We start from the raw sequence: 14,639 nt of genomic DNA on the forward strand, positions 1-14,639 counted from the left end.
TGCAGAAGTGATGATTACTTAGCATAGGATTCACCTGTGTTCATTTTACTTCTCCACTCCTTCCTAGCATGGAGTCTCTTGAGGATTGGTTATCTTCTAGATACTCCTCACAAGAATAAAACCAAACATCTGGTAGTAATTACATGTACACTACTTGGAAAAAGTCAACAGACACCATAGTGTGAGGAACAAACAGCCATGGTACCCACCTTAATAAGATGTAGAACCTCCTTTTGTTGCAATTACTGCAGCAATCCCACAAAGCATACTTTCCGCAAGCGCACAATACCAATCAATGGGAATTTTGGACCATTCCTCCTGTAGGCATGTGATGAGGTTCTGGACTGTTGTAGGGCAGACGCCCCTTGACCTCATGCTATGCTCCAGTTCATCTGATGCCCAATGGGGTTGAAATCAGGTCGCTGTGGAGGCTAGTCAAGTGTGGTAGATGTTCATGTCCACAAACCACGTGGTTACAGCAGCAGTCTTATGACACTGCATTGTCTTGCTGAAAGAGACAATGGTCAGTTCTGTAGAAATGATGCCATAAAGTAGCAAGCAATGCATTTTCCAGAATGTTCAGATACCTCTTGGAGTTCAGTATTCTTGGCACCAAAAACAGAGATCAGAGGCTAAACCAGGAAAAACAGAACCATACCATCACACCACCACTTCCAAATTTCATAGTTGGGCTTATGCTTTCTGGTGAAAGCATAAGCCCAACTATGCTGAACCTCCGCCACATCCATCCATCTGCTCAACCTTCCATGTCCTGCTGCACATTCTCTTTGCACTACTGAAGACGACACTGCATGTTGGTTCAGGTAATGTGAGGCTTGCATATTGCAGTCCACTATGAAAAAACTGTGTTGTGAGCCTTCCTTCTGAATGTAAAGTGCAGATTCATGTTCCAGTTCAATTTCTAAAACTCCACATTCAGTGTGGTCAGCCTACAAATGGTAGTTTTACATATTATCCTTTCATGGTACCCTAGAGTCACATTTGGTGAGTGTGGTGGGTTGTCTACTGTGGGTAGCACTTGCAGTTGACTCCTTGCGCTTCCATCTAAGTATGGTATTACTGATTGTTGACCTGAGATGGCCCAATTTTTCAACAATTTGCTGAACAGATAGGCCTGCAACATCGTATCCTATCACAATGCCTCTTTCAAATTCTGTTAGTTCCCTTTTTGTAGCAATTTCACCCAGACAGTTGAGTTAGGAGCATCATATTTCTCTAATTTATACCAGCTACAAAAACACATGACTTGTTGCATGCCATGATGCACCTGGCTCATGATTTTGATTTAGCTTTTTTCCAAGCAGTGTGCATCTAGGAAATTGGGTAATTTGTAGAGTTCATGCAAATCTCCTGGTGGAAAGCTGGTAATAAATAATATTGCTATCCTGTCCCTCCCATCACAATATGGAATACAATTATAAAACATGAAATGGTGGGAGACCAGGGAACAAGAGATCATCCCTGGAAGCTGTATAAGGAGGGAGAGAGAAGCAGATTTTGCATGGAGAGTTGTGAATGATTGGAATACATTGCCTGAGAGCATTGTCTCTGCAAGGAATTTGAATGTGTTTAGGCATGGTATGATGAGCTGTGTGTATGAAAAAGGGACCTCCTAGGTGAGTCTTTTACTCCAGGAAGTCAGGAAGATCTAGCCTCATCCATTCCATAGTCCTGATATTATAGTCAGGTGTTAAAGGGAGGTCGTGATTTACTAACTAACTTATGCACTGTTACAAATGTCTTTGATAAATTTTGGAGATACATATACAGTGATATACTTAGATTTTGCAAAAGCCATCAAAGGCTTTTGCAAAATCTAAGTATATCACTGTATATGCGTCTCCCTTATCCAAGACATTTGTCACTTTGCTATAACGCATAAGTTAGTTAGTAAACCACAAAGAATACTGCTGTTATCAACTGACCTCTCTATAGTACCTTCACAACTCCAGCTATACAGATTGGCTTATAATTTGTAACCACAGCCTTATGACTTCCTTTATGCAGTGGAACAATTTAACCTTCTTTCCACCCCTTGGAACTGGCACTGTTGTGAGACGTATTAAACAGGCATGCCAATGCCTGGTGCTATGTTATCAAATGCCGTTTCCTTATTGACATCAAGGTTATTTATTTCCTCAAATACCTCCTGCTCACTTACAATTAAGCCATCCCCTCCTATGTCCTCAAAATAATTGATGGAATTGGATAAGACTTCTTAATTGGAGCAGTGACTGACTGTCAGATAGGTATTAGAAAGTTGTATATATGGGGGAAGTATCCCGAAAGAGGAATGTTGCTAGTGGTGTGCTGCAGCAGTCAGTTTTGGGACCATTTGTTCAATTTGTATAAGGGACACTCCTAAACAAAAACAGGCTATAATAGCCGTAATTATAATAATATTGGAATGGGTTTAACTGATGATATACAGCTGTTTGCTGATTATGCAAAATTGGAAGTGCAATACAGAGTCAAGCAGATGTTATGGCCTTAAATGAGGACTTGAACAGATTGCATGAATGGGCAGGTAAGTGAGACTATCAGTTCAGTGTTGCAAAGTGTATGAGGTTTTGAAATTTGGTAAGCAACAATGGGATGCAAAGTATATACTTGATGGGGAAACTTTAAAGGAGGTAGAGAAGATGAGCGATCTGGGAGTGGAGGTGGACCTGAAATTCAGGGCCCCCATTACACACATTATGAAGACATCACATTGGATAATGGCAATGATGTGGAGGACCCTGACATGCAGAAATAAAGAGATCATGATGCCATCATATAAGGCCTTGATCAGGCCTCATATGGATTATTGTGTACAGAGTTGGTCACCGAGTTTTCATGGTGACGAGGATATGTCAGAAAGAGTCCAGAGAAGATTCACAAAAGTGGTCAGTGGTCTTTGGAATGTGGAGTATGAGGACAGGTTGAGAGAATGTAAATTGCAAAGCCTTGTGAATAGGAGGAGAGGGGGTAGAACAAGAGGCCATCCCTGGAAACTATATAAGGAGGGTGTGAGCAGAGGAGTGAGGTTCTTTACATGGAGAGTGATTGGTGAGTGGAATACACTCTGGCAATGCATTGAATTGAACATTGAATCAGTTTAAGGCACGATTGTGCTTTGCATGCAATAGTGTGTGTGTACCTCCCACAATGAGTCTCTGATTCCATGGAGGTCAGATGTTAATAATAATAATAATAACATAAATTTCAAAGTTTAATGGATAAGTAGAAAAGATATGATATAAAGCTTTTAAGTTGGTGAGGGGATTTTACTGGATTAATTATGGAAAGTGAAAGAGGAGGAACAAGAGGCAATTCCTGGACATTGCATAAGAGAATGTTGAACAAAGGAACAAATGAGGAATAATTTTTAACATGAAAGATGGTGAGTGAGTGAAAGCAAAGTGTTTTGTTGAAGTGTGTCATGCATGTTAACAATCCAAAGAGTTTAAGATTCAGTATGACAGATATGTTAGAGTGTGAACTCCTCTGTGATAAGTCTGTTGACTCCACTAAGGTTTGTTAATAATAACCAATACACATAGCACATGTAGGGAGTGGGGGTCTATTGAATTTTTTTTTCCCCTTCAGTTCATTAGAAATCAGTGCAAAATAAAATTGTATGGTATCATTCATTATTATAGAAATGAAGAGCTATTAACATGGCTCACATACTCTAGGATTCCCCAGCTGAAGAATGCTATCACCTTTAAAGCATATAAAAAAAATATCTCCAAGTGTGGAAAAAGAAATTCTCCCCTTTCTTTGCTTGCAAAAGGAATTGCTCAATAAAACTCAGAATTGCTAACATCAAAATACTGAAAACATTGCATGTGAATGTAAATCCAATACCCAGTATTATTTTAACAAGGCAGAGCTCATATTTGGAGAAAATTGTTGTGAGAGATATATTTTTCTAATTTAAATGAATCAATCTGGGATGCACACTACCTTGAGTTTGTGAGATTTTTAATCTGTCCCTACCTTATGAATTTCTTGGTTTGAGTTAATATTGTAGCATATAATGTCATGCTCTTTGGGGATAAAAACATCCATTAGAAATTGGCCAGCATTATTATTATTATTATAGTTGGACTGAGATGAAGATAAGATAGACAAGATAGTAACTGTGAGTGGATAAAGAGATGAGACCTAAGTGAATTAATTTGAAATAGACAATATAAAAATAGTTATAAATGACTCAGGAAACAGAATTGTTAAAAATAGAATAGGATCAATTCATAATAATACTTAACAGTATAACCAACACCAAGAGGGAATAAAATACATTTATTAAACTCACTAATATTTTGCTGATTTTCTATCCATCATAGTCAGAGCACAAAGATAACTATGGCAGGCACACAGAAACTGAATTGTAGAAACAATCTCTAAATTAACTTGGAAGTTATTTAACCCATAGAGGGCACCATGCAAGGACATTAGGTGTCAGTTACAATTTAAATTGTTTCTATTAGAGTTTAATAAATGTATTTTTTTACTCGGAGTTGGTTATACCATTAAGCATTATTATGAATAACAAAAGACATTTAAGCCTTCTTTACGGAATAGGATCAAATTATCTTAATTATTATGTAATGCTGACTGTTCGATTATGATTAAAACATTGCACTGGTTCCAGTAGATGAGGAACCAATCTTTTCATCTGTGAAGAGGTAATAATCTGTGTGATTAGTGTTTTATTACCACCATCTTAAGATTCAAATAAAATGTATGCATTAACTTGAGTCTTTGTGAAATTAATAATGTAATGTTTAATTTATATAGCACGAGAAGTTCTGCCATCTTGGGATAAACAGATTCAAAGTCTTTGTTTCCAAGTTAATAATATTATCGAAAAAATTGCCCAGCATGCTCCTGATTGGATTTCCCAAGCTATGGAAGAACAAATGATACAATAAGAATTGCTGTGCATATATTTATAACAAATGCTTTTTCTTCCTTCTTTTTCCTTTTGCAGTTTAGCAGGGATGTACCAACTAACTTTTTGTTTATCAGTTTTGTTAATTTGCTAATGTATATTGAATGTCAGTAGTTGTATATATAAATAAGCATATAAAAAATGAGCTGAAATAAAATTTTCCTTATACCAAGATCACTTTTCTTCTTTGGATATTTACTTGGTCTCCTTCCACCTTTAACAAAAAAGGGAAGGGATTTTTATACCTAAAGAAAATGTATTTAAAAACTCTCAAAGTGCCTGTAGTTGATTTAAAAGCAATGACATTTGCCTATGACTGTATAACATAGTTATCATGTGATAATAAATACCACAAAAAATGAATATGGAAATAATCATACTGACATAAGTAGACTAGAAGTTATAGCAGGAAACAGTTATTGGCACATGTTTTAAATGTTACAGATTGTAATTTCTGAAGAGTGTTAATGGAGGGAATTTGTTTCATAGGATTGATTATAAACCAAAATTCCTAAGAACATTAGCAATATGAAAATTGAAAATATGATTGAAAACATTCTCACGAAACTGATTTGTTTGCTTTAATATTATTTATGGTATAATAAAACATTAAGAAAGCATAACTTGTAATAATTTGTCATATAATGTAAAGAACTGAATGAACAAGGATGGGCTGGCAATTTGGGATTTAGCCGACCAAATTGTATTCTTATTGGCTTAAACCACAACGTAAAATGTAACATTACAGAATTTCTGGCCGGCTGGGGTGTTGCCCGGTTAAACAAGGTCCCACTTGTTTTTGCTAAGAAACCAGGATGAACAGTGAAAGTCAGCTACTGGAACAAATCCTGAAACACATCCTAACTCAAGAAATGGAGCTGGCTGAAGAATTGGATAAGTACCAGATCGACATAATAGGGGTGACCGAAACAAAAAAAAAAGACGAACTGGTGAGATCTTACTGAGCAATAAATACAAAATGTTATATTCAGGCAATAACAATCAGAGAAAAGGAGTAGCTATAGTATGCAACACTAAATTCAAGACTAATCTTCTTAAATGGCAGGCAAATATCAGAATGGGGAACTGGACAATGAGACTTATTTGTGCCTATGTTCTACAGAAGGTTCTAAGATAGAAGTGGAGGAATTTTTTGAGGCTTTGGAGAAAGCAACTGATACAATGAAAAAGGAAAAGTTGGGCCTTGTTGGGGATCTAAATAGCAGAGTAGGAAATGATTGTCAGACATACAAAAATATTTTGGGAAAATTTGGAGAAAAGAGCAAAGCTAATAATAATGGCAAATACCTGTTGGATTTATGTTCAAGATATGGACTGGTTATTACTAATACAATGTTCCAACATAAAAATGTGCACAAATTCACATGGAGAGAAGAGGCAAAGAATAAGAAAAGTCTCATTATTGTTGTTGATAGTGGCCCACTAGTGCAGGAAACCAGAGTGTAGAGAGGATTTGAAATTGGAAGTGATCATTTAGTCTTGAGTAGGATGAAATTGAATTTCATATTGAAAAGAAGAACATGTAAGAAAGTTTTAAGTGAATAAAAGCTGAGCAGCTCTCAGATGTGAACTGTAGACTAAAATACACAAACATTATTCAAGAAAAAATGAAAGAGTTCAAGAACAGGAACCAAACTTTGGAAATTCATAGGCAAGCCTTGAAGAAAACGTTGATTGATTCAGCCAGAGAAGCAAGTGGTGAGGTTGTCTGCAAGGATAGAAAAATCAGAACTGCATGGTGGGCACAGGAAGTTAAAGAGGCAATGGAGGAAAAGAATAAAGCATATCAAAAGTTCCTGGCAAATAAGTCGGCTTGTGCTTTAAGAGAATCCAGAGACAAATGTAAGAAAACTAAACACTGTGTAAAAGTAGCTAAACAAAAGTCATGGGTAGACTTTGGTAAGAACATAGAAAATAAATATCAAGAAGATGGAAAGATATACTGGAAGTTGTTGAAGAAGTTCAGAAATGGAGGAAAGAGTGTTGTAAAAGGAATTAGAGATGATAAGGGTGACATGAAAACTGGAGAAAAAGATATCCTTGAAGTATAGAGTAATTACTTCTAAAAATTGCTAAATGAAACAAGCGGTGACAGCACAGTAGTAAAAAAACACTCAACAGGTATGCAATCAGGAATACATATCCATGCTGAAGCAAAAAAAAAAAAAAGCCATCAATAGCCTGAAATGTGGAAAAACAGCTGGAATAGATGATATTCGACCATAAATGCTCAAGTATTTAGGTATGAAAGTCTTGCTGTGGCTGCATTGGATAGTTCAGAAGGTCTGGACACAGAGGGACAAATTCCAGATGATTGTAGTAGTGCTCTCATGGTACCCATATCAGTGGCGGCCCGTACATAAGCACTGCAGCACCCCCAAGGAAAAAATGAAAAAATTAAATTTTGTTTGTGTTTATAAATAATAGCAATGCTTACAACATTATATAAATGCAGTACAACCTGTTCAAGGTTACAGCCTATGTTTCAACAGTGATTGAATAGTTAATAATTGGAATTGTTTGATTAATGCTTTAGATTACGAAACAGATACACTGCGATCTAGCACAGTGTCAGAATTATCATGTTTAACCAATCTCAGCCAGACTCACCGATATTCGTTTGCGCTTCTCATTGCATGTAACTAGTGAATCTGACACTGCTCTTTAGGCAGCGTATGCTTGCGCACGTTATTCTTTATTGGTGCATGTTCGTGGTGAAGGTGAACTATTTTTTGCAAATCTTATTTTATTCTATTAAAATAACATATAATTATTTATTTATTATAGATACAGGGCTGAATTATGATGCGTGTCACTGTTGAAAATATGAAAAGAATTATATTTTTTTCAGTTATCGTTACAGGAAACAGATGCACTGTGAGAATGATCGCACCAATTGCAGCTAGACTCTCCGATATTCGTTTACGCTTGACTGATATGATACGCTGCCCAAAGAGCAGTGTATCATATGCTTGCTCTCATTATTTCTGTGAGATATGAAACTTTTATTATTGGTGTTTGTAATAGGGTGAAATAGTTTTAATAAAGCAATTTTTTAACATGTAAATTTATTTATTAATAAATTGGTTACTGATTAGAAAAAAAAGATTTTTTTAAAAATTTTATTTTGTATATGCAGCACCCCCACTTAAAATTTTCACCGGTCGCCACTGACCCATATATAAAAAGAGAAATAAAACTGAATGTGAGAATGCAGAGGTATTTCTCTACTGAGTGTTCCTAGTAAGATTTATGCAAGTATACTTGAGAAACAGTTGAGAAGGATTGTGGAAGGGAAGCTTGGTGAGGAACAAGCTGGTTTCAGGCCAAATAGGGCTGTCAGAATCAGATCTTCACTTTACGACAAATACTTGAAAAATCATGGGAATATAACAAAGATCTATATTTAAGTTTTGTAGATCTGGAAAAGGCATATGACAAGATGCCAAGACAACCCTATTCAAAATTGCTATAGTTATATGATGTCAGTGGGGCATTATTATCAAGCAATACTTAGTCTTTATTTGAATTGTAAGTCAAGCAGTTAGAATTGAAGGAAGTACAGGAAGATGGTTTAATGTTAAATCTGGTGTCAGACAATGATGTACATTATCCCCTCTGTCTGATATCAAAATGAGATGTTAATGTTAGCTCTTTACTAAATAAAGTACAAATTTGCAAGATTCCCTGACTAAATTGAATAACTGTTGTAATAGTTATTTGGTATGAAGGTCAGCAATAACAAGACAAAGACGATGATAATAGGCAGAAGTATTGAAGATATCAACTGCTTTGTGAATGAAGAACCTATAGAATAAGTAAAATATTTCAGCTACTTAGGCACAATTTTTAGTGAATATGGAAATAAACAACAGAATCAACAAAACTGGTATGGTATGAAGTCAACTGAATAAATTTATATGGAATAAAAGAGAAATTAGTCAAAACACTAAATTAGCTAATTAAAAGAAACACGTATTAACCACAGTGAAAATTATTTAATTATAAGTATTTCATCCTAAGTATCTTAGGACATCATCAGTACAGTAGTTTAAAACAATAATAGGAATAACATACAGTTAGGGTGCATGATTACAATAGAATCTCATTAAACGTGTTACAGAAGTAAAAAAAAAAATAATAATAATAAAAATAAAATAAAGTAATAAAAAATAATTATTTAACGCAATTTTGTATGACAATTTCCCATACTTTAGGAATAGTAAGAACGTCGTTGCGGTTTAAGTTTGGTCTGTGTAGTAGGGCTTCAGAACTTTCTTTGTATAAACGTACATTATGCACGTTTAATGAGATTCTATTGTAATCATGTGCCCTAACTGTATGTTATTCCTATTACTGTTTTAAACTACTGTACTGATGATGTCCTAAGATACTTAGGATGAAATATTTACAATTAAATAATTTTCACTGTGGTTAATATGTGTGTTTCTTTTAATTATGATCGCAACCACAGGTTTCGTTATTTAAAAAAAAAAAAACTAAATTACTGTATACAAGACAGTGTTCAAACCAATTTTAACTTATGGATGTGAGGGCAGGATTAGAAATAAAACAGATGGCATCAGTGGCAATATTATATTAAAAATAGAGGATATTAGAAAAACAACTTAACATCCAATAAATTTAGTTTAATCATTTATCCAAGTGTGAGCAAACAAAGTTTGCACCTGAAAGTATCTTCAGGACTGGGGTAAGGTAGTGCAACACCAGGATGACTCCTTGCAAAAGTGGAGCAAGCTACTAACACTCCTATCTCAGTATCTCCCATAATGCAAAACCCATCTCCTTGCGGATATGTCTAATGTTATGCATTAAGGGAAGGGCCACAACCCGGACTAGTTTCGACCTTTATTGAGGTCTCTTCAGTGGGAGCCAGGCCCAAGTGGAGATACCAGCCAGAAGTATTAGCAGGGTCATCTCTACCTATAGGAGTTGTCAAATGGTGTGCCACCTTTTTAATAAATTACTCTGGATTTAGAGAAAGATGTTAAAAGTTTATTTTTCACTTAAGGTCGAAATTAGTCTGGGTAGTGGCCCTTCCCTTAATGCATAACATTAGACATATCTGCAAGGAGATGGGTTTTGCATTATGGGAGATACTGAGATAGGAGTGTTAGTAGCTTGCTCCACTTTTGCAAGGAGTTGTCCTGGTGTTGCACTACCTTACCCCAGTCCTGAAGATACTTTCAGGCACAAACTTTGTTTGCTCACACTTGGATAAAGGATTAAACTAAATTTATTATATTCTAACCAAGTGAAAAATAAACTTTTAACATCTTTCTCTAAATCCAGAGTAATTTATTAAAAAGGTGGCACACCATTTGACAACTCCTATACGTAGAGATGACCCTGCTAATACTTCTGGCTAGTATCTCCACTTGGGCCTGGCTACCACTGAAGAGACCTCAATAGAGGTCGAAACTATTCTGGGTAGTGGCCCTTCCCTTAATGCATAACATTAGACATATCCACAAGGATATGGGTTTTGCATTATGGGAGATACTGAGATAGGAGTGTTAGTAGCTTGCTCCACTTTTGCAAGGAGTCATCCTGGTGTTGCACTACCTTACCCCAGTCCTGAAGATACTTTCAGGTGCAAACTTTGTTTGCTCACACTTGGATAAAGGATTAAACTAAATTTATTATATTCTAACCAGTGAAAAATAAACTTTTAACTTAACATCCAGGAATGTGTTAGCAGAGCTAATCTCAGGTGATATGGTCACCTACTGGCCAATGTGGATGAAATAGTGACACCAAATTGCACTTCCCCATGTTATTCAATGGGTTTTAGAGCTTCGTATCCAGATTTAGCTGGACGTCTATAGACATTGTGGGCGGTTGGGGGGTTAAAACAGAATGGGAGAGGAAAGATTAGCAAAACAGGTGTTCTCAGCCAGGTTGGCAGGAAAAAGAAGCAGAGGAAGACCAAGATGTAGGTGGATTGATACAGTAAAAAGTGCCTTAGAAAATAGTAAGTAATATTAGGATTTGATAATGTTGGGGTATTGAGGGTACATATCAATAATTTGATGATGTAAAGAATGATTCTACATTAACGGCATCTCCTTATTTTGCATAAATGGTACTATGTTTTTTTCCTTCTTGTTCAAGGAATAATTATCATAACAAAACAGGTTAATCAGTAATAAACAGTTTTTTGTCTTGTACACGAGTGAAAGAAATTATATTGAATTCCCATTCCAAATATGGGAATATGTCCTTTCAAAACAATTCCAAAGCATAAGTTCATGTCCTGAATTGAAGATGGTATTAATTTATGTATACTTGATATAAATTTTTGTATTTAAGTAAAAATTATAATTTTCCAGTAAAAGCTAGTGATTATTAGAGGTAAGTAGTTTATGGACATTTATTCTCATCTTACAGGAGGAAGTGGTCTAGTAGCAGCAATGCTACTAGACCATACTAATATATACATAAATGTAGAGAGGAAATAAGCATCTAGATGATTTTGATCCAGATGCCTTTTCCATTGTGTGTGTGTGTGTGTGTGTCGGTGTATTGAATTTCTGTTAGTAGGTAATAGCATTTGGCAGATAATAGCTGGTAGATTTGTTGGAGGAGAATGACAGGACATTGAACCCTTTGATTAGAAAATACCTTAGTTCAATTTTAGTTGTAATGAGAGGAATCTTTTTATGGGCTTTTTTAACAACTGAAGGCAAGTTAGTTAATCTCATAATAGAGGAAGTAGGGTTTCTTCCTCCTGGAAACTTAGGGTTTTCATCCCACGTATGGGCAAATCAACCACAAACATATGCAATTTACAGACAAACAATACTATTGGTGGGAAGTAGTGGCATTGTGTATCTAGAGTAGATTGTTCTCCCATGATGAGACACCTTCAAGGAGTCCTAAAACTCCTTGGAGGTGTCACATAATAATATCATGGGATGGGAGCCAACAGGATAAAATATATAGTTGGTTGTTATAGGCCAGAGGAGGCACAAAAAGTGCACTGACAAATTAACTCAAATATATACAGGGCAAGTCATCATTATGGGGAGACTTCTAGTATAGTGACCTGGTATATATACAGCAGATATTGAAAGAGAGTTACCTAAAACAGCATGTGATAGCAGGGCTCCTGATGTTTGAGAGGTGGATCTGGTGATAGCATCAAACTATTTGCCCAAAACGAAAGTAAAAAATCTGCCTCCAACTGGCTAGAGTGATCTTGCAGACTTAATCTGGGAGGTGGCTAGAATGTGGAATTTTCAGTTAAGATGTATATGACAAGCTTGGGAGATAGCTTCAAGCAAAGCCATGACATAGTAAACTGCAAGGAAAGGCTGTTAGTAGTGCATGGGAAATGGTTACAGAGTATTTAAAAAAAAAAAAACTGCATCACATTTGCATACACCAGTCAGGAGGAATAAATCAGTTGAAAGTTAAATGCATGACTTATATCAAGCAGGAGCTTAAAAAAAAAGTGAAGGTATATAAGGAAAAAGGTGTTCAGCAGGCTAATGAACAGTACAGAGCACAAGCAAGTAAAGTAATCAGCATAGTGAGAAAAGCAAAATCAGATTATAAGAGGAAATTAGCCAAACAGGCCAAAGGAAATCCAAGATTTCTGTGCAGTGAGCAAAAAAAAAAAACAGTTATGGAATAATAACTTTAATGATGGTAAGGAGATGACCAAAGCAAAAAAAAAAAAGTGTATCATCCAGGTGGAAATAATGCATTGATTGATTGATGTGACTGGGATGAATATGAGAACAAAGATAGATGAACTGGAAGTGTTTAGGATATTAAGGAAATGAAAAATGTAACATTTTCCAAGGAAATGGAAAAGCTTACAATAAAGGAAGTTCCAAGACAGTAACAAATTATAGACCTTATCTCAGGAATGGTGGTTAAGCCATTGGGCATGTTGCTTAAGGACAAAAATCCAAGAATGGATAGGGGGGAAATAATCTATAGGGACAACATGGTTTTGTGAATGGGAGGTCTTGTGTTGTGTTAGCAATTCACCAACTTTCTACAATAAAATGACAGTTGAGGTAGATAAGGAAAATAACTACACTGTGATATTGCTGTACATTGTAAAGACATTTGACAGGAATGGGCAGACAGAGTAGTAAATGGTAGAATTGAATCAAGGATTATGTCTGGGAGATATACTCAGACTAAGTTTGAACATTTATGATATTGAGAATGATTTGAGGGAGAATATTCAGTTGCTTACTGATGATGCCAAAATGGGCAACAGTTAACAAAAATGATGTAGAGGTCCTGCAGGATAAGGAAGTTATTGTTCCTTTTTTATAGGATGTCGATATATGCACTACTGTGCACAGATTTGGTTGCCCGTGTTTCTTGGGGATGTAGAAGTGGTGAAGAGAATTCAGAAACATAACCAAAATGATCACTGGTCTGTGCAATACACTTTCTGAAGATAGGCTGAAAACATTTCAGTTTCAGTAATTTAACTGTAGGCAGAAAAGAGATGTGATATTAACATGCAAGTTACTTAAAATGATTTATGAAATATTTTATAAATAATTATACTAAAGAAATTTTTCAACACATGACTGAATAGGAACAAAAGCCATGGGAAGACTGGCAAGAATATAGATGATGAATATCAGTAAGGTGTCAAAATGTTCTGGAGGCTATTGAGGAGTGCTGTCAGGAGTACATATCAATACTTGAAGTAGGAAGTTTTTTTTTCACTTGGTTAGACTATAATAAATTTAGTTTAATCCTTTATCCAGTGTAAGCAAACAAAGTTTGCACCTGAAGTATCTTCAGGACTGAGGCAACTCGTGGTAAAGGTAAACCAAGCTCTCATCACTCCTTGTCTTAGTATCTTCCATAATGCAAAGCACATCTCCTTGCGGACATGTATAATGCTATGCATTAAGGGAAGGGCCACTACCCAGACCGGTTTCGACCTTTATTAAGGTCTCATCAGTAGAAGCCAGATCCTGAGGTGGTGATACTAAGGCAGAAACAATGAGAAGTCATATTTACCTATATTCATATTTACCTTTTACCACGAGTTGCCTCAGTCCTGAAGATATTTCAGGTGCAAACTTTGTTTGCTTACACTTGGATAAAGGATTAAACTAAATTTATTATAGTCTAACCAAGTTGAAAAAAATTTCCATCTTTCTCTAAATCCAGAGTAATTTAATAATAAGGTGGTTCACCTTTTAGCAACTCGTATATATGACTTCTCCATTGCTTCTGCCTTAGTATCACCACCTCTGGGTCTGGCTCCCACTGATGAGACCCCAATAAAGGTCAAAACCAGTCCGGGTAGTGGCCCAGACTGGTTTCGACCTTTGAGTTTCATTAAAGCTCTCATCACTCCTTGTCTTAGTATCTCCCATAATGCAAAGCACATCTCCTTGCAGACATAGCATTATACATGTCTGCAAGGAGATGTGCTTTGCATTATGGGAGATACTAAGACAAGGAGTGATGAGAGCTTGGTCTACCTTTACCATGAGTTGCCTCAGTCCTAAAGATACTTCAGGTGCAAACTTTGTTTGCTTACACTGGATAAAAGATTAAGCTAAATTTATTATATTGAAGTAGAAAAGCCATCAAAAACTTGAAATGTAAAAAGGCACCTGGAATAGATGATATTTGAACAGAA

General features: G+C 35.9%; 1 protein-coding gene and 1 long non-coding RNA gene across 3 annotated transcripts in view; one reads left to right on the forward strand and one right to left on the reverse strand.

Moving 5' to 3' along the window:
• Positions 1 to 8,051, forward strand: part of CSN4 (COP9 signalosome subunit 4) — a 253,522-nt gene extending 245,471 nt beyond the window's left edge. Inside the window, exon 11 of one of the 2 annotated variants that reach the window (XM_090404172.1) lies at positions 4,810 to 5,137. In XM_090404172.1, coding sequence (XP_090260298.1) covers positions 4,810 to 4,943 — 134 coding nt within the window. In that variant the 3' untranslated portion in view covers positions 4,944 to 5,137. Of the gene's footprint in view, positions 1 to 4,809; positions 5,138 to 7,835 lie in introns of those variants that run through there. The other variant, XM_090404173.1, reaches the window with a different exon arrangement.
• LOC150099349 (uncharacterized) overlaps positions 1 to 14,639 on the reverse strand; it is a 163,269-nt gene that overhangs the window by 1,322 nt on the left and 147,308 nt on the right. The window lies entirely within an intron of this gene.

Source organism: Typopeltis vanoorti, chromosome 14, assembly GCF_054136105.1.
Source record: "Typopeltis vanoorti isolate ZY-2024b chromosome 14, IOZ_Tvanoo_1.0, whole genome shotgun sequence".
NCBI lineage: Eukaryota > Metazoa > Arthropoda > Arachnida > Uropygi > Thelyphonidae > Typopeltis > Typopeltis vanoorti.